The sequence below is a fragment of the Sus scrofa genome, chromosome 13 (genome assembly GCF_000003025.6).
Source record: "Sus scrofa isolate TJ Tabasco breed Duroc chromosome 13, Sscrofa11.1, whole genome shotgun sequence".
Lineage (NCBI taxonomy): Eukaryota > Metazoa > Chordata > Mammalia > Artiodactyla > Suidae > Sus > Sus scrofa.
The window spans coordinates 205,805,776-205,828,648 of record NC_010455.5 but is presented as its reverse complement, the minus strand read 5'-3'; the positions used below and the strand labels follow the sequence as shown (position 1 = coordinate 205,828,648).

Below are 22,873 nucleotides of genomic sequence, written 5' to 3'. Positions count from 1 at the left end.
GCATTCTTTTCATAAATTTGGAGCTTTTTCTGGAAGGGGTCCCTTAGCCGGTCTTTGAAAAATCGCCATGACTTTGGATGGGCAGGGCTGGGCAAAGGAAGCCATTCCAAAGAGTGTCTGGCACAGGCAAAGGCCTGGAAGCAGGGAGGCGAAGGGGGTCCTGGGGGATGTGCCTGTGGTTCGGTTTTGCCGATGCACCTAAAAAGCACAGGAAGGGGCTGGTGGCCATGAGGCTGAGAGGACAACTTTGGCCTTGAGTGTGGAGAGACCGAATGCCAGTGGATAAGACTGGTCTGCGTTCGGGTTTCTGAGTAGAGGAGGAGCGTGAGACGGACAATGGGCCAAAGGCTGCAGACATAGAGGCTGAGTTAGAGGCTTTTGCCAGAGTTTACAGGGGTGGGGGGTGGGTAAGACGCCTGGAGCAGGGGTGGTGACACAGAAATTGGGAAGGAGATCATGAGGGGCCCCGGGCAGGCAGTGTCAGAGGACCAGAGGGCAGCCAGGAGCAGAGGCCCATTAATGAGCAAGACGGAGTGTGAGTGCAGGTGTGTATGTGTGTTTGCATGTATGTGTGCACTCGCGTGTGACTGGATAGGTGTGTGTGAAGGAGTGACACTTCTTATGGGACCCGGAGGGGGCTGGACTCATGTCCAGGGTGGGGGAAGCCTGTCCAACCCTGACGGGCATCCTGGGAGACTTGAATCAGCTAAGGGCTCAGAGCCGACTCCTTGCGAAACACACAAACACAGGAAAAGATCTTGAGTTCCTGCTGTGGCTCAGCAGGTTAAGGACCCATCACTGTCTCTGGGAGGAAGCGGGTTCCATCCCTGGCCTCGCTCAGTGGGTTAAGGATCCAGCGTGGCCATAAGCTGCTGCGTAGGTCGCAGATGCGGCTGGGACCTGTGCTGCTGTGGCGGAGGCTGTAGCTTGGATTCAACCCCTGGCCGGGGAACTTCCATATGCTGCAGGTGCTGCGGTAAAAAGAAAGGGGAAGAAGAAGGGAAAGATCTGGAGGAACACAGCTCTATGGACCAACAACACTGAAGGGTCAGAAGAGCCCAGGAAGGTGAGGAGGGGCGGGTGGAGGGACCTGAGAAGCCGGGGACCTGGCTGGGAAGGGGCAGTGCCCAGCTCTAGGCAGGGGTGAAGCTTTTGGCAAGAGCTGGCCCAACGGGCCTGCTACACTCCTTTTTAGGACCCCGATTCAAAGGTGGCTCCTCGTCGCAGCATCACGCAGTAGCAGGTTAAAGGAGGCCAGCCACGTGGTGTTCAGGTTAGAGAGCAAGTGGGTATCAGGATGCCTCAGGCCCCGCCCCTTCCCTCCTTTTGGCTGATTTTTGGCCGGGGCGCCCCTTCCCGTTGCTCTGGTAGCACCTGAAAGCTGCCATTGGCTCCGCCCTCCGGCTGAGGCCCCGCCCCTCTCTCGTCCCAGACAGCAATTGGCTGACTCATCCGGTTGCTATGACAGCAGCCCAGTGGCTCCTCCCCTTGCCCTCCCACTTCGCCACCCTAGCCGGGAGCAAAGCGGCCTGACCGCGTCTCCATGGCGACGGCGGACGCGGTGGTGCCCGCAGCTGGTACCTACCGACTAGAGAGGCGCAGGCAGCGACGGGGATCCAGATTAGGGCGGGGCCATGTCGGACCTGGGATCGGAGGAGTTGGAGGAAGAGAGAGAGAATGATCTTGGGGTGAGAGCTCCGGGTAAAGGAGGGGCTCCCTGGGGTGCGCGGTGTCCGGAGGACCCTTGGAAGCTGGGTCCGGAGAGTGAAGGGGCCTAGAGGCCAGCCACAGCCTCTCTGGGAGGCCCGGCCGAGAGCAAGGACCATGCAGGCCACGGCGGGCGCTGTGTCCTGCGAGTTGGCTGTGAAAGGTGAAACGTTATGACGTCTGCTTGCCACATCCCTTCTCGCTCCTCCAACTTCCCATTCCTCCTCCCATTAAAGGCAAAGATTTCCAAATCAAAGGCTTTAGAGGTGTCCTCCTCTCCGCTGTTACCCTCCATCGAGGCAGTTTCCTTGGATGGCCGGGTCGTCCCAAGCTACCATACTATTCTTAATGTATTTTTGTATTGTTCTGCAACTATTTCCTTAAGGGAGCTTGGCTCCTCGGGATTAAAGGCAGATGAGACAAGCTGCTTCCTGGCATCCTTTAAGACAGACTAAGGAGGTCTCAGGCTCAGCGAAGGCTTCCTGAAGTATGACCTTATAGCCCTGTAACCATATGTGCTTTCTTTTCTCTTGTTGGAACTGACCCAGTGGTTGCAATTATTTCCTGGTTTATTCAGCAGAGAGGAGGTACGGGGTGCATGTCCAGTGATGTGAGTTGGGCTCCGTGTGGGCATATTTGTGTTGCCCAGAGACCAACCTTCCTCGGCCAGAGGGCGACCATTTCCTGGATGACAGGTTAGGAACTTCAGCCGCTGTGTGGGCAGGTACAGAGTTGAGAGAGTTTTAGAATTACTTGAAAAACCTAGATGTGCTTGCTCAGTCTTTTTTACTAGCTCTGCACACCCATCTTCTAGCTTCTGCCCCATTTGCTTCTCAAGGCTAGGACCTTTATGCACTGGAGCCACCTGGCCAGTAGGGGGAGCCAGAAGTGCCTAAGAGCTGCGTCCTGGGACAAACTGCACTGATTTACACTCCAGACCCCCCTGGGGCTGCGGCTGAGTCCGGAACATGGGACATCGCCTGACATCACCCCTGCTTGGCAGCCTCCTCTTCCTCATCCATTTCCACATCCCCTTTCCTGGCTTCTCCTGGGAGCACTTAAAAAAAATCACTTGTTTAAGGTCTGCTTCTGGGAAACCCAAGCCACACCACCTGCCCGAGAAGCTTTCTAGTTTGTACCCTCAAATGGCCCAACTGGTTTGTAACTTTTTAGTGCCCATAATTTTCAGGTTCAAATCACAGATGGGGTCATTTTCAAGGATTCCTCTTTTTTTGTCTTTAAAAAAAAAATCTTTTTAGGTCCGCTCCCGTGGTATTTGGAGGTTCCCAGGCTAGAGGTCTAATCGGAGCTTTAGCTGCCAGCCTGCGCCACAGCCACAGCAATGCCAGATCCAAGCCTACACCACAGCTCATGGCAACGCCAGAGCCTTAACCCACTGAGCGAGGCCAGGGATCGAACCCGCATCCTCGTGGATACTAGTCGGATTTATTACCACTGAGCCACAATGGAAACTCCTCTTTCCTACGTAGATTTTGATTTAGACTAACCCTGAAACAACTTGGCAAGGCTATATAAACTTTTACCTTATAGTCTGAGCATAAATTTCTGAGCCAATCAGAAAAGCATAAGAACTGCAAAAATGTTCATTTGGGAAGCCCTTGACGGAATGTATCTGATCTTGTGTGCAACGTCTATCCAGATCCAATGCCATGTCAAATCATCGCTCTAGGTCCTGGCTGCTTCATTCGTTATTATTTGCACCCCACATTCATATGTTAGATGCTGCAGAAATGTTTACTTTAGGAAGGACGGGGGGAAAACAGGGAAATGACAAGCTCGGACTACATTTTTCATGGATTCGCTTTTTTTTTTTTTTTTTTTGTCTTTTTGCTATTTTTGGGGACCACTCCCGTGGCATATGGAGGTTCCCAGGCTAGGCATCTAATCGGAGCTGTAGCCACTGGCCTACGCCAGAGCCACAGCAACGCGGGATCCGAGCCGCGTCTGCAACCCACACCACAGCTCACGGCAACGCCGGATCCTTAACCCACTGAGCAGGGGCAGGGATCGAACCTGCAACCTCATGGTTCCTAGTCAGATTCGTTAGCCGCTGCGCCACAACGGGAACTCCTGGATTCACTTTTAAGATAGATATGTAATTACTTCTGTGTTGGGCTATGAGTGTCTGAAGCTTGACTCTCTTGATAAGGAGTTTTAAAATAAGACAAACTAAATTGAGATAGGAGACTGAAGTTGACAGGTGAGCCCCCGTTTATTCCTCAGCTCCCCCGTGCCCCTCCCTCCATCTGAACTTCCTGGAAGGTCAGAGCTGCGTCTTCAGGACACACTCACCTCAAGGGTCATTCGCGTTTTGTTTGTTTTTTTTTAATTTTTTTTGGCCTCGACAAATTTTGTAGTTTTTAGCATAGACACCTGCATCAGGATATTTTATTTTATTATTATTATTTTTTTTGCCATTTCTTGGGCTGCTCCCGCAGCACATGGAGGTTCCCAGGCTAGGGGTCGAATCGGAGCTGTAGCCACCGGCCTACGCCAGAGCCACAGCAACGCGGGATCTGAGCCGCGTCTGCAACCTACACCACAGCTCACGGCAACGCCAGATCGTTAACCCACTGAGCAAGGGCAGGGACCGAACCCGCAGCCTCATGGTTCCTAGTTGGATTCGTTAACCACTGCGCCACGACGGGAACTCCTCATTTGCGTTTTACATTCTGGAGGAAGGTGGGTTCAGGACCAGGTCCACCTGCATATGCTACTTCAAACGTGGTCCTACAAAGAACAGGCCTTGGAGGAGTTCCCTGGTGGCTCTGAAAGTTAAAGACCCAGCGTGGTCCCTTCTGTGACTCGAATTGCTGCTGTGGTGTGGGTTCAGTCCCTGCCCCAGGAACTTCCACATGCTGTGGGCGTCCAAAAAAAAAGGAAGAGGAAGAAGGAATAAAAAGTGCAACTTAGAAGACCTCTCTCATTTTCCCTGAAATGGATCATCGTAATAAGTGCAGGGAGAGGAGAGCCAAGCTCCCACTGTGGACAGGTGCCAGCCGTGTGCCTCCGGACCAGCACTCCGCGTCTTCCAGGCCTGGTGCTTAGCACCTGGAAGACGAGGTCAAGGCTCGGGAGGACGCCATGGAATATCGGTATCGAATGCCGAGCGCATGGCTGGCGCTTGGTAGCTGTGGTCACCTTGGTTTCTTTCGGCAGGAATATGAAGGGGAGCGGAACGAGCTGGGTGAACGGCACGGGCACGGGAAAGCGAGGCTGCCCAACGGGGACACATATGAAGGGAAATACGAGCACGGTAAAAGGCATGGCCAGGTCAGAACTGGTGACCTGGGTGGGGGCGCCTCCCGATTTGATCCTCTATTAGCAATTATTAAGTTCAGAAGAGATCTGCATGACAATCCCTGTGTTTCAGGGGACCTACAAGTTTAAAAATGGTGCTCGGTACATCGGAGAGTATGTTAAAAATAAAAAGCATGGTCAAGGCACGTTTATCTATCCTGATGGATCAAGATATGAAGGTAAACATACGATCACAAAGCAGACGTTTGTGTGGGGGCGGTCTCTGGGGACTGAACTCGTCTGTGGATGCAGAGAATACAAGAAAGCTTCAAGGTCCCTCCATTAGTCAGTCATTCAACAAACCTGAACTATGTTCCTGCATTCACAGGGTTGATGCAGAAACCAGAAAGCCTTGTCGTGAGTGAACTGATCCACGGGGGAAATGTGACTGTCCTGGGACCCGCACATTTCCTCCTGTGAGCCCACATCCCGAGGGGAGGCTGTGGTGGTGGTGGGGGGGGGGGGTGCTGGGTGAGCGAGGACCTTGGGGAGGGGTGGGCACTTGGTGCTCGGTGGCATTCGTCTCCTTGGAGTTGCTTGTGCTCTTTTCCGTTTCTGACCAGCCCCTCTTCCGATGGACACGTTGTGTGGATGGCGGTTCTTTGACTGAGGGCTTCTGGTCTGGGAGACATTCTGTCTCATTAAAGTGGCTTCTTATCTCCGCCACAGGGCCCAGCAGGCCAATGTCATGTCTCTGGAAGATTCCTGTTTCCTTATTTCCAAGAACCTCCCTGCCATGCCACCACGCCGTCACGTGGTGTGATGACAGAGTTAGTGACGTCCTAACGAGGGATTAAGGCGGTTCCGAACCCAGGGGAAGGGGCAGGTGGGGGCGGGTGTGAGCTCCTAAATGGTGTGAAAATGTTATGTTCTGGGCTGCTTTGCTGGGAAGAATTTGCCTAACTGTCATCAGATTTGCAGAAAGGGTCTGTGAGGCCAGCCGTGGCACTGGGCAGATGGCAGGTGTGACCTTGTACAGGGGACCCAGTCCCCCCTTGCCTCAGCCCTTCTCATGGAGGATGCCATGTTCCGTGTTGCGCAGGCACAGGCTGGAGCAGCCCGCTTTGTTTACACCTCAGACCAGCACCCACATTCTCCAGCAGGGCTTCTCCAAGGTGGGAGGTCGCTGCTGTGCTTATTAGAGATGCGACTTCTGTTCTGTTTCATACATCTTAGAAGCCTTGCTCCAGATGCAGCCCATCTGCTTTTAAATTCAACTTGAAACAGTTTAATTTAGGATTTAATGCTTTCCAAATCCTTATGCACCCAATCTTGTCATTTTCAGTGTTGATAATTTGAACAACATATATATACATATATTTTGCTTTATATATATATGTTGCTTTTTATAGCAACACCCCCCCCCCACACACACACATGTTGCTTTTTAGGGCCACACCCATGGCATGTGGAAGTTCTCAGACTAGGGGTTGAATGGGAGCTGCAGTTGCCGGCCTACGCCACAGCCACAGCAACGCGGGATCTGAGCCATGTCTGCGACCTACACCACAGCTCACGGCAATGCCAGATCCTTAGTCCACTGGACGAGGCCAGGGATCGAACCTACATCCTCATGGATACTAGTCAGTTTCCTTTTCACTGAGCCACAATGGGAACTCCCCATTGTATATGTTATGATAAGATATGTATGTATGTGGATGTTAGACTTGGAACACAGGATTGAAGGACTTTTCACTGTGAAGGTTAGCCAGCATATAAACCTCTTTGGAGCAGCTGTAAGTTTCTGTGTCTGCCCGTGGTTTGCATCTGAAAGGGTGCAGGGTGCAGTCACTAGGGCAGGATTCCATCCTTGGGGTTGGAGGCCACCGTGCTCATTTGAGCTCAGTGAGTTGACGGTCTTCCACCTTGAAGCTTTAGTTGACACGAGAATCTTTGTGTCTGCTTTGACCGAGTGCTCTCACGGTGACAGGGATGCAGAGTGGCAGTTTATGTCAAGGATTGGTCTGCTTATGTTTTCCTCTAGAAGTTTTACAGTGTCTGGTCTTTCATTTAAGTCTTTAATCCATTTTGAGTTCATTTTTGTATATGGCGTTAGAGAATGTTCTAATTTCATTCTTTTACCAGAAGCTGTCCGGTTTTCCTAGTATCACTTACTGAAGAGACTTCTTTTCTTCATTATGTACTTCTGCCTCCTTTGTCGTAAATCAATTGACCATAAGTATGTGGGTTTATTTCTGGGCTCTCTGTTCTATTCTCTTGATCTATGCAACTGTGTGCGTGCGTGTGTGTGTGTGTGTGTGTGTGTGTGTGTGCGCGCACGCACGCCAGTACCATACTGTTTGATGCCTAGCTTTGTAGAGTAATCTGAGGTCAAGAAGCATGGTTCCTCCAACTCTGTTCTTCTCTCTCTCTCTCTTTTTTTTTTTTGTCTTTTGTCTTTTTAGGGTCTCACCCCTGGCATATGGAGGTTCCCAGGTTAGGGGTCTAATTGGAGCTGTAGCTGCTGGCCTACACCACAGCCACAGCAACGCGGGATCCGAGCCACATCTTCGAACTACACCATAGCTCAGGGCAATGCCAGATCCTTAACCCACTGAGCAGGGCCAGGGATTGAACCTGCAACCTCATAGTTCCTAGTTGGATTCGTTTCTGCTGTGCCATGACCGGCACTCCCTTTTCTTCTTTCTCAAGTTTGTTTTGGCTATTTGGGGTCTTTGGTATTTCCATATGAATTTAAATTTTTCTTATTCTAGTTCTGTGAAAAATGCCATTGGTATTTTGATAGAAATTGCATTGAATATGTAGGTTGCTTTGGGTAGTATAGTCATTTTGACAATACTGATTCTCCAATCTAAGAACACACTGTATCTTTCCATCTCTTGGTGTCATATTCTTTCATCAGCATCTTACAGTTCTCCAAGTATAACTCTTTTACTTGCTTCATTAGATTTATTCTTAGGTATTTTATTTTTTATGATATGATGGTAAATGGGATTGTTTCCTTAATTTCTCTTTCTGATAGCTCATTGTTAGTGTATATAAATGCAACAGATTTCTGTATATTAATTTTGTATCCTGCAACTTTACCAAATTCATTGATGAACTCTAGTAGTTTTCTGGTGGCATCTTTAGGATTTTCTATGTTTAGTACCCTATCATCTGCAACGGTCACAGTGTTACTTCTTCCTTGCTAATTTGTATTCGTTTTATTTCTTTTTCTTGTCTGATTGCTGTGGCCAGGATTCCAATACTATATTGAAAAAAATAACTTACATTTTAGATGGGGGAAGATCCACCTCTTTCTTTTCATGAATTTTTGATAAACAGGCCCTTTTTCTGAACTGCTATCCATGTTCTGCAAGCATTCAGCATGGCTCTTTCTGTTGTCTGCTGGCCCACGTGTCTGCCTGCCACCCCAAGCTGAGGGCAAGCTCCTGGAGCTGACTCCATACTGGCACAGTGGCTTGTCTGTGTTATAGGCTCCAGACCTTGCAGGTTTATGGAGAAAATACATGGGAGTTCCCTTTGTAAATAGACTCTGGGGTTATGCATGTAAACACACGATTCTTGGATAATTAACATGCTCTTAGCATGTTGTCTATTCTTTTTCTTCACACAGAAGCAGATCCAGTTTCTGTATAAGCCAGAAGCTTATACAAGTTATGGGGGTCCTCTTCAAGAAAAAGAATATAAAGTGGACCTAAAAGTGAATTTTTAGTTATAATGACTAGTCAAAATGAATAAAAATTTTAAAATATCACAACATCTCAAAATCTGAGGAAATGATGTGAATTTTTAAAAATTAATATCCTGGAATTCCTGCCATGGCACAGTGGGTTAAGGATCCAGTGTTGTCTCTGTAGTGGCTCAGGTCACTGCTGAGGCATGGGTTCAACACCTGGTGCAGCACAGTGGGTTAAAGATCTGGCATTGCTGCCGCTGTGGCATAGGTCACAGATGTGTCTCGGATTTAATCCCTGGCCTAGAATCTTCCATGTACCACGAATGTGGACAAAAAGAAAAAAAATTGAAAAATTAATGTCCTGATACACCTCTGGCCCGCCTCTCCCCTGCATTTGTCTGCTAATAAGGGAATGTCTATTTGACAATAATTGAAAAATATTTTTTATAGAGAAGACAGAAGGAGAATTCCATCTTTTTCCTTTGATTGACAAACTGATTGAAATTTGTTGTTAAATTATCTGTTGTCTAGAAAAGTGTCCTTCAGCCTTACGACAATGCCATTCTCATTCAGCGGGTAGTTTCCGACTTTGGAAACTTCTGTTAAGTTTCTTTCATTTGTGAAATGTAAGATTTGAGGACATCTTGAGTTTTCTAGTGCAGGATTTATCCTCAATTCCTTTTTTTTTTTTTTTTTTTTTTTTTTTGTCTTTTTAGGGCCACACCTGTGGCATATGGAAATTCCCAGGCCAGGGGTCGAATCGGAGTTCTAGCTGCCAGCCTACACCACGGCCACAGCAACACTGGATCCCCGACCCACTGAATGAGGCCAGGAATTGAACCCATGTCCTCATGGATGCTAGTCAGTTTTGATGAGCCATGATGGGAACTCCAATACCTTTTAATTGATGACATTCATTGACTAGATTGCTGTTGGTCCGGTGGTAGAGAGGTGTGTTGGGGACTTCATGGGGTCTTTGCCAATTTTGGTATTTCCTAACAAGTCAGCCTGTAACCAGCAAGAATTTGGGTAGGGTTGTGTGGCAAGGACTCAGGTGAGGGAGGAGTCTGAGCAGATGCTGGGCTGGCCATCTGTCTACTGGGGGCAGGTGAGAGGAGAGAACCAGATTAAAAAGCTGGCAGGTGGCTAAGGATGGACCATGGAGGCTCCAGGTTGTTGCTGCATCACTGCATCACACCAGGCAGCTAGAATATGAGCCGGGGGCCTTTGGCTTCTGATTGTAGGGCAGCAAACTCTGGCTTGAAGCCTCGCTGTGCTGCTGGCCAACTGGGAAAGCTGCTGTCAGCACACACAGGTGACAGTGGCCCAGGTACATAAGCTGCCCAGCCTGTCCCCTGGGAGGCTGGCTCAGCCTCCCTCTGCCAGCTCCCTGCTCCATACTGTCCATTGGTTGGGCCGAGTGGCAGGGGGTGGAGGGGGTCGAGGGGCTGGGGCAGCAGTGAAGGGCAGGTGGCCCCTCCTGAGCCCCACTTTGTGTGGTTCCGTCCAGGGGAGTGGGCCAACGACCTGAGGCACGGCCACGGCGTGTACTACTACGTGAACAACGACACCTACACTGGAGAGTGGCTTGCTCACCAAAGGTTCGGGTCCCTCCTCCCCGGGGGGGGGGGGGGGGTTCACATCGTGTGCACATGTCAGTGACTAAGAACCAGAATCATGAGCAGAGTCCCCTGGTCACCTCTGCCTGGCCGTTCACAGCTTTAGGGCTAGAGTGTGGGGATGCACTGCCGGGCAGGTGCAGGCTCCCAGGAGCTCACCCAAGGGCCCTGGGCTGGGGAGGCGGGGATACAGGAGAACCTTCTGGAGCCTAAGCAGCTCCCGAGAGCTCTGCCTCCTCCCCAAGCCAACCGGCCTCCAGGCAGGAGGCCAGGGCCGACCAGCAGCGAGGCCGGTCCACGCGTGGGCCACGAGCAGACGGCGCGCTTTGCTTGGGCCCAGAGAGGCCACGTGGGCTGTGCGCCCATCCCCCCAGGCTCCCCTCGAGGTAAATGCTGGCTCGTAAACCTGGAAGGACCTTCTCTGCTGGGGAACAAAGGGCACCGTGCGCCTTGTCTTCCGCAGGCACGGGCAGGGCACCTACTTGTACGCGGAGACGGGCAGCAAGTACGTGGGCACCTGGGTGAAGGGGCAGCAGGAGGGCGCGGCCGAGCTTATTCACCTGAACCACAGGTACCTGGGCAAGTTCCTGAACAAAAACGTAAGTCGATGGGCAGCGACGTTTGCCAATGAAATTAGCACCACCGTCCTCCCCCAGCCTGTGGGCGTGGACAGGAAATAGGACACGCCCTCCCAGCCGCTCCAATTGCGACCCCTCCCTACCCCCTCCTCTCTCTCTCTCCCCTCCTCCTCTCTCTCTCCTTCCCCCCTCCTCTCTCTCTCTCCCCCCCTCCTCTCTCTCTCCTTCCCCCCTCCTCTCTCTCTCCCTCCCCCACCCCCTCCCTCTCTCCGATCCCACAGGGAGCAGGGTGGGAGCAGGGCGAGGCATCTCCGGAACACCTGTCCTCTCTCCCAGCGGTGGGAACTGTTATAGCCCCGGGGGCATCTCGACCTTGTTCTCCTGGGTAAATCGGATGTGAAATACTTCTTTGTCTGCACCCACGGAGCTTCCTGTAGTTGAGCACGTGGGTGTTTTGACCTTCTTTCCCCTGGAGGCCTGGAGCCTGAGCCCTGCCCCGGGGGAGGGAAACCCACGAGCTCCTCCCTCCGCTCCACCCGCCCACCGGCCGCGGGCTCCAGACCTCGCGTGGGGAGACTTCCCGTTTGCAGTCCCCGCGACCTTGTGTTTGGAGGACCGTGTGGCTTTGCTTGTCCTTGTCTGAGCCCCGATGGGAAGCAGAGAAACCGTGGATAATTTGGAACCTGCCCTGCCTTTGCGGTAGCTTTGATCAGGGGTAGAGCAGAAACTTTCCCCAAAGAACGAGTTTGCAGAGCAAATGGAAGGCGTTGGAAGTTGACCTCGGGAATATTTAACTGATTTCATAAAGAAGCCAGCTCCCTTAGAACTCAGTTTTCATTTACATAAAGTGCACGCCCTCTTGCAGATTCTACTTTTAGTCGACTTGTTCTCCTAAAACCTATATGCTGCATTGGTAATTCCCAGCCAAATCCTCGTGGGATATTTTTCAGCACAGGGAGATGCGCGGAGCAAAGAGAATGTGATACAAGTTAATTGGGAGGAATCCATGAATGAGGCGACTCTAGACTGATCTGAGGAATGAGAGCGGAAGTGGGCTTCGTTCTGCTAGTTAGCAAAAGACTTCAGAGTTGTACAAGCAAGACACAGTGCGTCCCAACCGGGAGACGCTCCAACTCCCACCTCCCCGCCTCGCTCCAGCATCAGGAAAGCATATACAGCTTGTACAGAATTGTAGTGGGGGGGCTTTAATTAAATAAGGTCACACTGTCAGGACACAAAGACACACCCAAAGAACCCTCGTCTACCTTTTTGCACATTTAGAGGTTTTTAGGTAGGTTAGTTCCTGGAATTGCACAATCTGCAGGTATCGGTATTTTAAATGATGACAGATCCTGCCAACTGTCCTGCAAAGCTGAGCCAGTTTGGCCTCTGGGATAAAACATGGGAGTCTATTCATCACACCTTCTTTTTTTTTTTTTTTTTTGTCTTTTTGCCTTTTCTTGAGCCGCTCCCATGGTATATGGAGGTTCCCAGGCTAGGGGTCGAATCGGAGCTGTAGCCACTGGCCTACACCAGAGCCACAGCAACACGGGATCCGAGCCGCGTCTGCAACCTACACCACAGCTCACGGCAACGCCGGATCCTTAACCCACTGAGCAAGGCCAGGGATTGAACCCGCAACCTCATGGTTCCTAGTCAGATTCCTTAACCACTGTGCCACGACGGGAACTCCAATTCATCACACCTTCTCACCAACACTGGATAGTTTCAGACTTTAAGATATTTTTTGCAAATCTGAAGGCCGAAAAATGTTATCTCAGAGTTTTGATGTGCAGTTCCCTGATTCCTGGTGAGGTCCAGCATCTTTACACTTTTATTGCTGGTTTGACTTTCTCCCGCAGAGAATTACCTGTTCGCATCCTTGCTGACAAGTTATGACAACATACCATGAAGCTTCCTAATGAAAACTGTGTGATCCTAGGATAGATCAACACAGATCCAGGAAGCAGGTTGGTGAGTCTGGAGACAGGTCCAGGTCTGTGAAATGACTCAGCACTTGAAACGCTTGTCATTTCCAATTAAATGAGAAATGCTGGGGAGAAGGCAGGAAATGGGACAGCTTGACGACCACGTGAGAAAAAAGTAAAGCCAGAGTTTGTCCTCCAGCTTAGCGATGAAGCTACTTGCAAGAAGGAATAAAGATTTAAGTGTAAACAAGAAAGTCAAGAGAGAAAGCTCAGTGACTATTTCCAGCTTTGAAATGAGGAAGAGGACTTTCCCAACAGAAACACAAAGGGAAACCAAGAGATTTCCCTGGAGCCATACGATCCCACCGTAAAGAGGATCGAGGAGCTATCTGACGAGTGGGGTTGGGACATTTGTAACACTGAGTACATAAAGCATTTATATAAGAAACGTCAATGTGATTTAAGTTCCAAAAATGTTGGGAAAAAACTCATCTCACTAATAACTTAAAAGATGTGCTTTTAAATGATAAAGCCCTGTTTTTTACATACATATAGATAGACAGACAGACAGACAGACAGACAGACAGACAGACAGATAGACAGATAGACAGACAGACAGACAGATAGACAGATAGATAGATAGATAGACAGACAGACAGACAGATAGACAGACAGATAGACAGATGAATGCAAAAGGAGAACAAAATATTAACGCCTAGAAAAAAACAGGGGTTTGAGGACAAGAGACTCTTGGGAAAATGAAAATTCTTAGGGCCTCATTCCGGCTTAAAAAAAAAAAGTATATGTATATAAAAACACACACTCTTACCCAGGAATTGAACTTCTGAAAATTTACCCTGAGGAAAATATCAAGGCATACATAACGATTTAACTTGGAATATGTCTACCATTGCATTTTTTGGTCAAAGTATCAGCCTACTAAACAGCAACAGTAGTGAGTAAAACAGATTATAATTCTTTGATGAAATAAAATACCAGGTTGACAACTCATGTTGTGAAAGACTACCTGGGAGTTCCCACTGTGGCTCAGCGGTAATGAACCTGACTAGTATCCCTGAGATGCTGGTTGGATCCCTGGCCTCACTTAGTGGGTTAAGGGTCCAGTGTTGCTGTGAGGGGTGGTGTAGGTCACAGACGTGGCTCGGATCTGGCGTTGCTGTGGCTGTGGTGTGGGCAGGCAGCTACAGCTGTGATTCGACCCCTGGGCTGGAACTTTCCATATGCTTCTGGTGTGGCCCTAAAAAGACACACAAAAAAGTAGTTAAGGTTTTTTTGTTGTTTGTTTGTTTTAAGCAAACAACAGGGGGAGTCCCCATGTGGCTCAGTCTTAACGAACCTGACTGGTATCCATGACGATGCAGGTTCGATCCCTGGCCTCGCTCAGTGGGTTAAGGATTTGGAGTTGCCATGAGCTGTGGTGCAGGTTGCAGATGCAGCTCGGATCCCGTGCTGTGGCTGTGGTGTAGGCCAGCAGCTGCAGCTCTGATTTGACCCCTAGCCATGGGAATTTCCATATGCTGTGGGTGTGGCCCTAAAAAAAAAAAAAGGTGGGGGTACCTATACTTTGCATTCCATTAGCCATTAGTTCCCGAAAGCATCTTGAATTTGAATTTTATTGAATTTTCCCCAATCCCATGACTTTGGGTAGGTTTTGTGAAGGTCTCATTTCCCCCCATTTTTTAGCTTCGTTGAAGTGTGTTTGATTATAATGTGATCATTTTCCGCTGTGCAACAAAGTGACTCAGTGATACACGTCCGCACGTCCATTCTCTCAGGTCGCAGAACCCTGGGTGGCGCTCGCTGTCCCGCGCAGCAGGTCCCCCTTGGCCAGTCACTCCACCGACCTCCGTGTGCCGATGCCCGGCCGGAACCCCCGTCCGTCCCTCCCCTCGCCCCCCACCAAAGCTGACGTTATAAAGCATTTTGTACTTTCTACTGGGTGTTGACACTCAAGAGTGAAGCCCTTCTCGCTGTCTCTCTGTTCCCAGCCTGTTGGCCCTGGAAAGTATGTGTTTGATATTGGATGTGAGCAGCATGGGGAGTATCGCCTAACAGACGTGGTGAGTGGCGGCGTCGGTACGGTGTCCTCCATTCGCAGGCGGCAGAGATGCGCCGGGATGCTGAGCCCTAGACCTCTGTCAGGAGCGGTTCCTGTAAAGGAGTAGAGGAAACGGAGGAGTCGAGAAAACGGGACCCCACGGGAGCTCTGAAACTGGGTGACCCTTCAGAGTGTCCTGAGCGGAGGAGGCAAAGGACTTTGGCTCCCCGCTGGACCCGTCCTGGGGTGGGCTGCCCAGGGACCGGGCCATGAAACCTGGGCCATGTGGCTTCCTTTGTGCAGCCAAGGAGGGCGGTTCCCGGGAGGGGCTCCATGCTCAGGCAACAGCTGGAGGAGTGGGTGCTGGGTCCCTGGGTACCAGGTCCCAGGAGCCTCTGAGATGGCAGACACCCCAGAGGGACGCTTCTCAGAGTTTAGTCCCTGGGCCCGCAGCCCTGGCACCAGCGGAAATCTATTAGAAATGCAGGTTCCTGGGCCCCCCAGACTCCCGGGGGTCAGAAACTCTGGGGTGGGGCCCGCCTCCTGGACAGCGAACAGCCCCTCCAGGGGCTTGTGGGGCAGTTCAAGCCAGAGCACCGCTGTCCTGGATCACCGCCGGCACCCTTTGTGGGGGCTGAACATCAGACCTCTTGAAACTGAGTAGAGCAATCAGGCAGGGGTCTGTCACCTTTTGTCACAGGCGTCATCATCTTTGTGACAGCGAGGTTTTCCGCCTTGATCTTTGGAATTTTGTGATAGTCACAAAACTGAGAAGCAGACCAATATGCTCGGCAGGATTGGCCTATGTTGGCTGTGAACCAGTGTCGGAATTACACGTTCCTGTAAAACATTCCCCATCTGGAAATGACGAACTTTGTTCTCCCTGAATTGCATTTTTCAGCTCAGCGCTCGCATTCTTCCGCGGCATCACTGGGTCGTCTTCGGGTGTTTAGGATTTTTCCTACAGTGATGTTCCTTCTATTGTGTGTAAAGAATCTTAGAGTGGGGGTTCCCATCGTGGTGCAGCAGAAAGGAATCCGACTGGGAACCACGAGGTTGCGGGTTCGATCCCCGGCCTTGCTCCGTGGGTTAAGGATCTGGCGTTGCCATGAGCTTCGGTGTAGGTAACAGATGCGGCTCGGATCCCATGTTGCTGTGGCTCTGGCGTAGGCCGGCGGCTTGCAGCTCCGATTAGACCCCTAGCCTGGGAACTTTTATATCTGCAGCTGTGGTCCTAAAAACCATAATAATAATAATAATAATAGCAATAGTAATCTTTAAAATTTTTAAAAAAAATTATTATTTTTTTTTTGTCATTTTAGGGCCACACCTGTGGCACATGGAGGTTCCCAGGCTAGGGGTCTAATCGGAGCTGTAGCCACTGGCCTACACCACAGCCACAGCAATGCTGGATCCTTAACCCACTGAGTGAGGCCAGGGATCGAACCCACAACCTCATGGTGCCTAGTCTGATTCGTTAGCCACTGCACTGTGCCACGACGGGAACTCCCATAATAATAATCTTAGAGCTGAAATGTGGCTGAGCGGTTGCAAAGACATTTAGTCCTGCTTGTGTCTTACCCGGAAGCCTTTCACGCCATCAGTGGGAAGAACACGAGAACCATTTGGCACCCACCCCCATGGGTCAACCTAGTTCTCTCAAGATCCGTTTTTGGCCCCTAGTTTATGCCACGGACAGTTGGCAGTGACCCTGATCCCCGAGTGCTGTTATCGAAACACTCGAATGCTGATCAGAAGCCTGTCCCTTCTCCCCCACCGGAGGTACCCCCCAAGTATGGGTCAGTGGACATTTTTACACTTTAAACAGGAGAGAGGAGAGGAGGAGGAGGAGGAGGAGGCACAGGTGACGGTCGTTCCCAGATGGAAAGCCACCAAGATCACAGAGCTGGCCCTGTGGACCCCGACCCTCCCTGAGAAGCAGCCCCCTGAGGACGGAGCCAGCCAGGAGGGGACCCCGGGAGCTGGGGGTATGGACGCAGGGGGCCCCGGCGGCCGGTCGGACAGGGCTCTCGGGGAGGCAGGCTCTGAGTCCGGCTCGAGTGCGTGCTGTTGTCTTGGGGGCTCAGCTCCTCCCAGGGGCCAACAGCCGAGAGGAGGGTCTGGCCACCACCCTAGTAACTCGCTTGATTCCTCGGACAGCCAGGGGCACTTTATTCCTTCCCCTCGTGCAGGGGTTGGCTGGGAGCGTGACCTGGGCAAGGCGCTGGCAGCGGCCAGGTGACAAGTCCTCGCTAAAGGGCATCTGGGCAGCACTTCTCCGTGGCCATCACAGGGGGCTTCCTGTGACATCCTCGGGGTGCCGTGGGGTGTCAGGGTGTAGGAGTCCTTCTGCTGCCGGTGAATGAAGACCAGCTCTGATTGGCCTAAGTGGAATAATACTGATACTAATTCATTTGTTCCTCCAACGGGAGGGGGCGGGTGGGACAGCCTCAGGCATGGCTGGATCAGGCCTCCGCTCTCTGGTCTGGCTTCCTGTGCCCTGGCTCTGCTTGCCGGCATCCTTCTCCCTTTGGAGAGCAAATCTCATGGACTTTGTCCAGTTGTCACCCAGTCAGCTCAGGGACCCTGGGGAGCAGAGAGCTTCTCTTTCTCAGTATGCTCATCCAAACCCTTGGGTGTGCATTATACACTGAAACAGAGCAAAACGCCCTTGGGAATTACGGTTATCAGGCCAGTGGCTCCTGCCCTGAACCCATCACTATTACAGGGGCGGGGGAGCAGATGCCAAGCTTGGGGGGAGCAGTGATGCTGGGGAGGGGGCGTCCTTCATGGAGAAGTGGGTGCTGCCATCAGCAGGAGGGGGGCGCGTGCTGCGGGACCTGCATCTGCTGATACCAGTTCCCTTTGCCCGTCTCAGCTGGGGGAGAGGCGGCCGAGGAGGCCCAGGCTCTGGCGGACCTTTCAGAGGGGGAATTAGATACCACGCGGCCTGGAGAGGAGGAGGGAGACGCCAGCAGAGCGGACAGAGCGGAGTCCCACGAGGACAACTTAGAGCAGGGTGAGCGGCGGTGTGGGGGCGAGGGGGGCGGGAGGGGGCGGGAGGCTCCACGCCCACTGGGAAGAGGAGGCTCCGGGAATGGCCGGGGCCTCTGAGGCCCCCTGCCACAGCCTGGCTCCAGGTGGCAGTTCCTGGGCCTGGGGCCCCATGCAATTTAGTTTGTCTCTGCTGTAATTTAAGACCAAATCTATTTCCCATTCTTTTGAAAATAAGATCTGAAATGACTAGGTCACATAAGACAGTGTTCCATTGAAATGCCCCATTTCGTTAGCAGTGACCACCTTAGCTGTAGTGCGCTCGTGCCCCAAGGCAGGGCCGGGCGTCAGGGGCCGGAACCAGGCTTTACCTGTGAGCGCTGGGGCCTCTTGTCTTACCCCCGCGGCCTCATCTGCACCACGTGCAAGATCACGACCCTGGAGATGCCAGCGCCCTTGGGATCCTGGCGTCCAAACGCCACACGGAGCTTTGTTCCACACGTGCGTGCGGAAGTTCCGAGGTGAAAAACAGGCCTAGTGGGCAACACATTTCACCGTAAAATAGACATTCGGGATCTACTTATCACGATTCCCATGTTAGGTTAGAGGTTCAGCCTACCAATCTCATCGTGAACAGAGGCAGCCGTGAGAATTAGAGAGTGTACACAACAAGAAAAAATAATGTTCAGTTTCAGGAATCATTTAAAATAGCGTCTTGGAGAGTTCTCTGGTGGTTCAGCAGGTTCAGGACCTGGCCTTGTCACTGCTGTGGTGCTAGGTCCATCTCTGGGCCTGGGAGCTTCCACATGCTGCAGGTGCATCCTGTGAATGAATAAATAAGAAAATAAAATAGTGCCTTATAAACATGTAGCAAATTCTCACTTTTTGTTAACACGAGGGCTAAACACTATCTTTCATTCATGATGCCATTTTTTTTTAACTTCCTGAAAATGCTTTATAATAATGCTGTGTGTAAATAATGTACAGCAAATGCCTTTAAAATTTAAACCCTTTAAGTATTTAACTTTTCAGTGTTAATACATAAAAATGCAGGGGGCGGGTGGGTAGGGCAGATCACAGCCTCCACAGGGATCAGAGTTTCCATAATGTTCCTTATAGACTCTCGGTGTAACTTACTGATCAGTGTATGGAGGCCAAAGGTAATGATTGATCTTACTTTCACTTACATGGATATTCTTTTGCTTTTTAGGGCTGTACCCACAGCATATGGAAGTTCCCAGGCTAGGGGTTGAATCAGAGCTGCAGCTCCCAGTCTACACCACAGCCACAGCAACTCCAGATCCAAGCCATGTCTGTGACCTACACCATAGCTCACGGCAATGCTGGATCCTTAACCCACTGAGCGAGGTCCGGGATCAAACCTGCATCCTCATGGATACTACTAGTCAGATGCGTTACCGCTGAGCCACAATGGGAACCCCCACATGGATAGTCTTAGCATTTACTCTGAATGTGTCTCTTGCTTTGTTTCTTACTGTACCAAAAGAGAAACTATAAAAGTCTGTATAAGAAAAAATTTAATATTCCGTTTTGCCTGATAAATATATGTTTAATATTTGTAATGTTATTTATTGCATAAGATCCATTAGCAAATCAAGAACTTTTAAATAGAAAAAAGAAGTTAATAGACGCACGCGTCCTTTTCTCCCAGGAAATGTCAGTTTTGAAGAGGAGGATGGCAGGCAGTCAGAGATGCTGGATTAAGAGGAGGCAACCAAGACGGTGGGAGACGGAGTCATCGAGATGCTTCGGTTACCAGGGGAGTTATTACCATCCACCACGGATCTTCCTTACTTAGTTGTTTGTGACATGTTTTATAATTGCAAATACATTTCTTCATTAGCCTTCGTTTATGAGATAGCCTCTGCTTCGAGTTCTTTAAACTGAAAGTTACCAGGTTATTTTGTCATGATTTTTTTTTTTTTTAGCGGTGTTTTCTCCTAGGATAAAGAAAAATGTCATGCAGTTATAACTCTACAGAAGGTGGTTAGCGGGGGAGTTCTCTTGCGGCTTGGCAGGTCAAGGATCCAGCATTGTCACTGCAGTGGCTTGGATTGAGGCTGTGGCGCAGGTTCGATCCCTGGCCTGGGAACTTCTGTATGCTGCAGGTGTGGCCAAAAAAAAAAAAAAAAAAAAAAAACCCAAAAAACAAAACATGTTATTCTGGCTAAATTAACAGATTGACTATGTTCTGAGGTTTCTCTCTGAAATTTCCTTCAAGAGAGCTAGGAAGACACCTAGAAAATAAGGATTCCTGTATATGCAATGCTCATAAAACACAAATAATAAACACACTTCAGGAGTTCCTGTTGTGGCACAGCAGAAACAAATCTGACGGGGAACCACGGGGTTTCGGGTTCAATCCCTGGCCTTGCTCAGTGGGTTAAGGATCCGGCATTGCTGTGAGCTGTGGTGTGGGTCGCAGACACGGCTCGGATCCCGCGTGGCTGTGACTGTGGCGTAGGCGGGCGGCTACAGCTCTGATTAGACCCCTAGCCTGCGAAACTCCTCCGCTCTAGGGAGCGGCCCTAGAAAAGGCAAAAAGACAAAACAAAACAAAAAAACAGAACAAAAAACCAAAACCAAACCAGGTAACTCTAACCTGTGTTCATAGTTTTGGTTTGATTTATTAAGACAGGCACCCGAGTGTTCCTTGGCGCATTACCAATACCGAGACACAGAAGCAACCTAAATATCCATCGGCGGATGAATGGATAAAGAAGCTGGGGGATTGACACATCATCCAGCCATAAAGGAGCGTGAAATATGCCATTTGTAGCAACACGGATGGGCCTAAAGATGACCATGTTGAGTGAAATACATCGAAGACAAACATCCTAACGACAACACATGTACGGAACCTAAGTGATACAAGTGGCCACCCACAAGGAGCAACAGACTCACAGCCTTCAAAAACAAGCCCATGGTTACCAAAGGGGACAGGTTCCGGGGGAGGGGGATGGACTGGGCGTTTGGGGTGGCGCAGGCACACGATTATCTGCGGAATGGCGAGTTTACAGGGACCTGCTGTGTCGCACAGAGGACTCTACTCAATGGTCTATGATGACCTCTATGGGAAAAGAATCTGAAAAAGAATGGATATGTGCATACGTATAACTAAATCACTTTGCCGCAGAGCAGAAATTAACACAACACTGCAAAGCAACCATACGTCAATCACATTTAAAGAAATGAAAAAAAAAAGTCTAAATCAAACCCTGCTTTTCACTCTTTACTTGAATTGTGTGTGACTCTTCTTCGCACCCCTTACCTTCTGGTCAGGAGAACTTCTGGCGAATGTTTTAATAATTGGCTGTGTCATGACCATCATCCCCGCTGAGATGAGAGTCTGGGTGGGCACCACCCTCTCCGGCCAGGATCCCAGCAGGAAACAGATGGCTCTCAAAACAGGGTCCTGTGGAGTCCCCTCTGTGGCACAGTGGGTTAAGGACCTGGCATTGCTGCAGCTGTGGTGTGGGTCGCAGCTGCAGCTCGTATACAATCCCTGGCCCAGGAACGTCCATGTGCCATCACAACAACAAAGCGTCACGCAAGGATGCACTTATGAGGGACTATGCTGAGAGGTGCTGGGAGCTGGCTGAGGCCCAGGAACTGGGCAGTGGCCACCAGTCAGGTTCCTTTGCAGCAGCTCTGGGACTGGCACGTCTCAATCTGCCCAGCAGCAATTAGTAGGCACCTCTTCCCTGTCCAGGGACCCCCTGAACGAAGAGCCAGCAGCACAAGTGCCACCTTGCTGTCCCCGTGTCTCCTCCCTAGTGGCTGGGTGCCACTGCCTCTCTGGGGAGTCGGTCCATTTCTACGGTCCTGCTTCCCTGAGCTTTGATGTTTGTCCTGCACAGCAGGCCAGGGACTTCAAGCAGTTTTATTCCTTAATTCTCGGCCATCCTTGTTCAGGCTTCATTGATCAGCCTCGTGGATTAGTCACCAGCATTTCAGGGCTTGAGCCAAACGTCAATTTCAGGTGAGAGCACCTGTGTCAAAAATTTCAGGCGAATTTAGATTTTTTTCCACCCATTTGACCCAGGTCTTGGAATCCACTCCCAGGGTGCCATCTCCCCAGGGACGTCTTGTTCCCCGTTCCCGGGGCTCTGCGGGTCTCAGCTCCTTTCTGGGGATGGAGCTGTGAGAGGTGGGTGAGTCCTGGGCAGAACTGGCATCAGATCCCGAGGCCACTTCCCCAGGAGCAGGTGTTGAAAGGCTCTTATGAGTTCCCATTGCGGCTCAGAGGTGATGAACCCAACTGGTACCCATGAAGACGCTGGTTTGATCCCTGGCCTCACTGCTCAGTGAGTTAAGGATCTGGCATTGCCATGAGCTATGGTGTAGGTCAAAGACGCAGCTCAGATCTGGCGTTGCTGTGGCTGTGGTGTAGACCGGCAGCTGCAGCTCCTATTGGACCCTTAGACTGGGAACTTCAGTATGCTGTGGTGTGATGATTAAAAGGGGGCGGGGGGAGAAAGAATGAGGACAGGAGGGGGAGGGAGAGAAAGGGAGGGGAGGGGGTGCCGCCTCCACGTGAAACCAAGCAGAAACCTGTGGGGCTCCTGGGCACAAGCCTTTCTGGGTCCCCCTTTTCTTGTTTTTGGGAAATAAGCTTCAGCATCCATGAACCTGGAAGAGCAGGTTCAAACAGTTGCTAATCAGGGAAGGACCGGATGCAGAGAGCAGGGAGGTGTCCTCAAGAGACCAGAGTGCAGCCTCGGGGCGGGGGCCCGGCTCCTCCTCAAGGAATATACAGACCAGTATCTCTGAGCGCTTCTGCAGAACTAAACCCCCCAACAAATGAAAATCAGAGAGGGAGACCCACAGAACCCATCCTGGGGCCACTGAACACCAGCTTAGAAGAAGAAAGTAAGGTTGCCTTTATCCTGGTCCTTCTCTGTGGCCTGTTTTCCACCCCCAAACTATAAAACCACCTCCTAACCTCGCCCCAGGAGGGCGCAGTCTTTAGGGCACTAGCCTGCTGGGAGCCCCCCTTTGTC

At 50.8% G+C, this 22,873-nt stretch overlaps 2 protein-coding genes across 5 annotated transcripts in view; one reads left to right on the top strand and one right to left on the bottom strand.

The window, feature by feature from the left end:
* SLC37A1 (solute carrier family 37 member 1) overlaps positions 1 to 1,701 on the bottom strand; it is a 74,877-nt gene extending 73,176 nt beyond the window's left edge. Inside the window, exon 1 of the mRNA XM_021071027.1 lies at positions 1,586 to 1,701. The gene's annotated coding sequence lies outside the window, so the exon portion shown is untranslated. The remainder of the gene's footprint in view (positions 1 to 1,585) is intronic.
* RSPH1 (radial spoke head 1 homolog) lies at positions 1,551 to 19,726 on the top strand. 4 transcript variants are annotated; one of them, XM_021071037.1, is made up of 10 exons: positions 1,567 to 1,688; positions 2,288 to 2,402; positions 4,888 to 4,984; positions 5,102 to 5,207; positions 10,182 to 10,272; positions 10,754 to 10,889; positions 14,806 to 14,877; positions 16,684 to 16,843; positions 17,734 to 17,874; positions 19,522 to 19,726. In XM_021071037.1, the coding sequence occupies exons 3-10, from the start codon at positions 4,892 to 4,894 to the stop codon at positions 19,572 to 19,574; spliced, it is 852 nt and encodes a 283-aa protein (XP_020926696.1). In that variant the 5' UTR covers positions 1,567 to 1,688; positions 2,288 to 2,402; positions 4,888 to 4,891; the 3' UTR covers positions 19,575 to 19,726. The 4 variants fall into 4 exon arrangements, with proteins under 4 accessions (XP_020926693.1, XP_020926694.1, XP_020926696.1 ...); XM_021071036.1 differs by having other exon boundaries at positions 1,582 to 1,688; positions 2,285 to 2,402; XM_021071034.1 differs by lacking the exon at positions 2,288 to 2,402 and having other exon boundaries at positions 1,551 to 1,688; positions 4,888 to 5,001.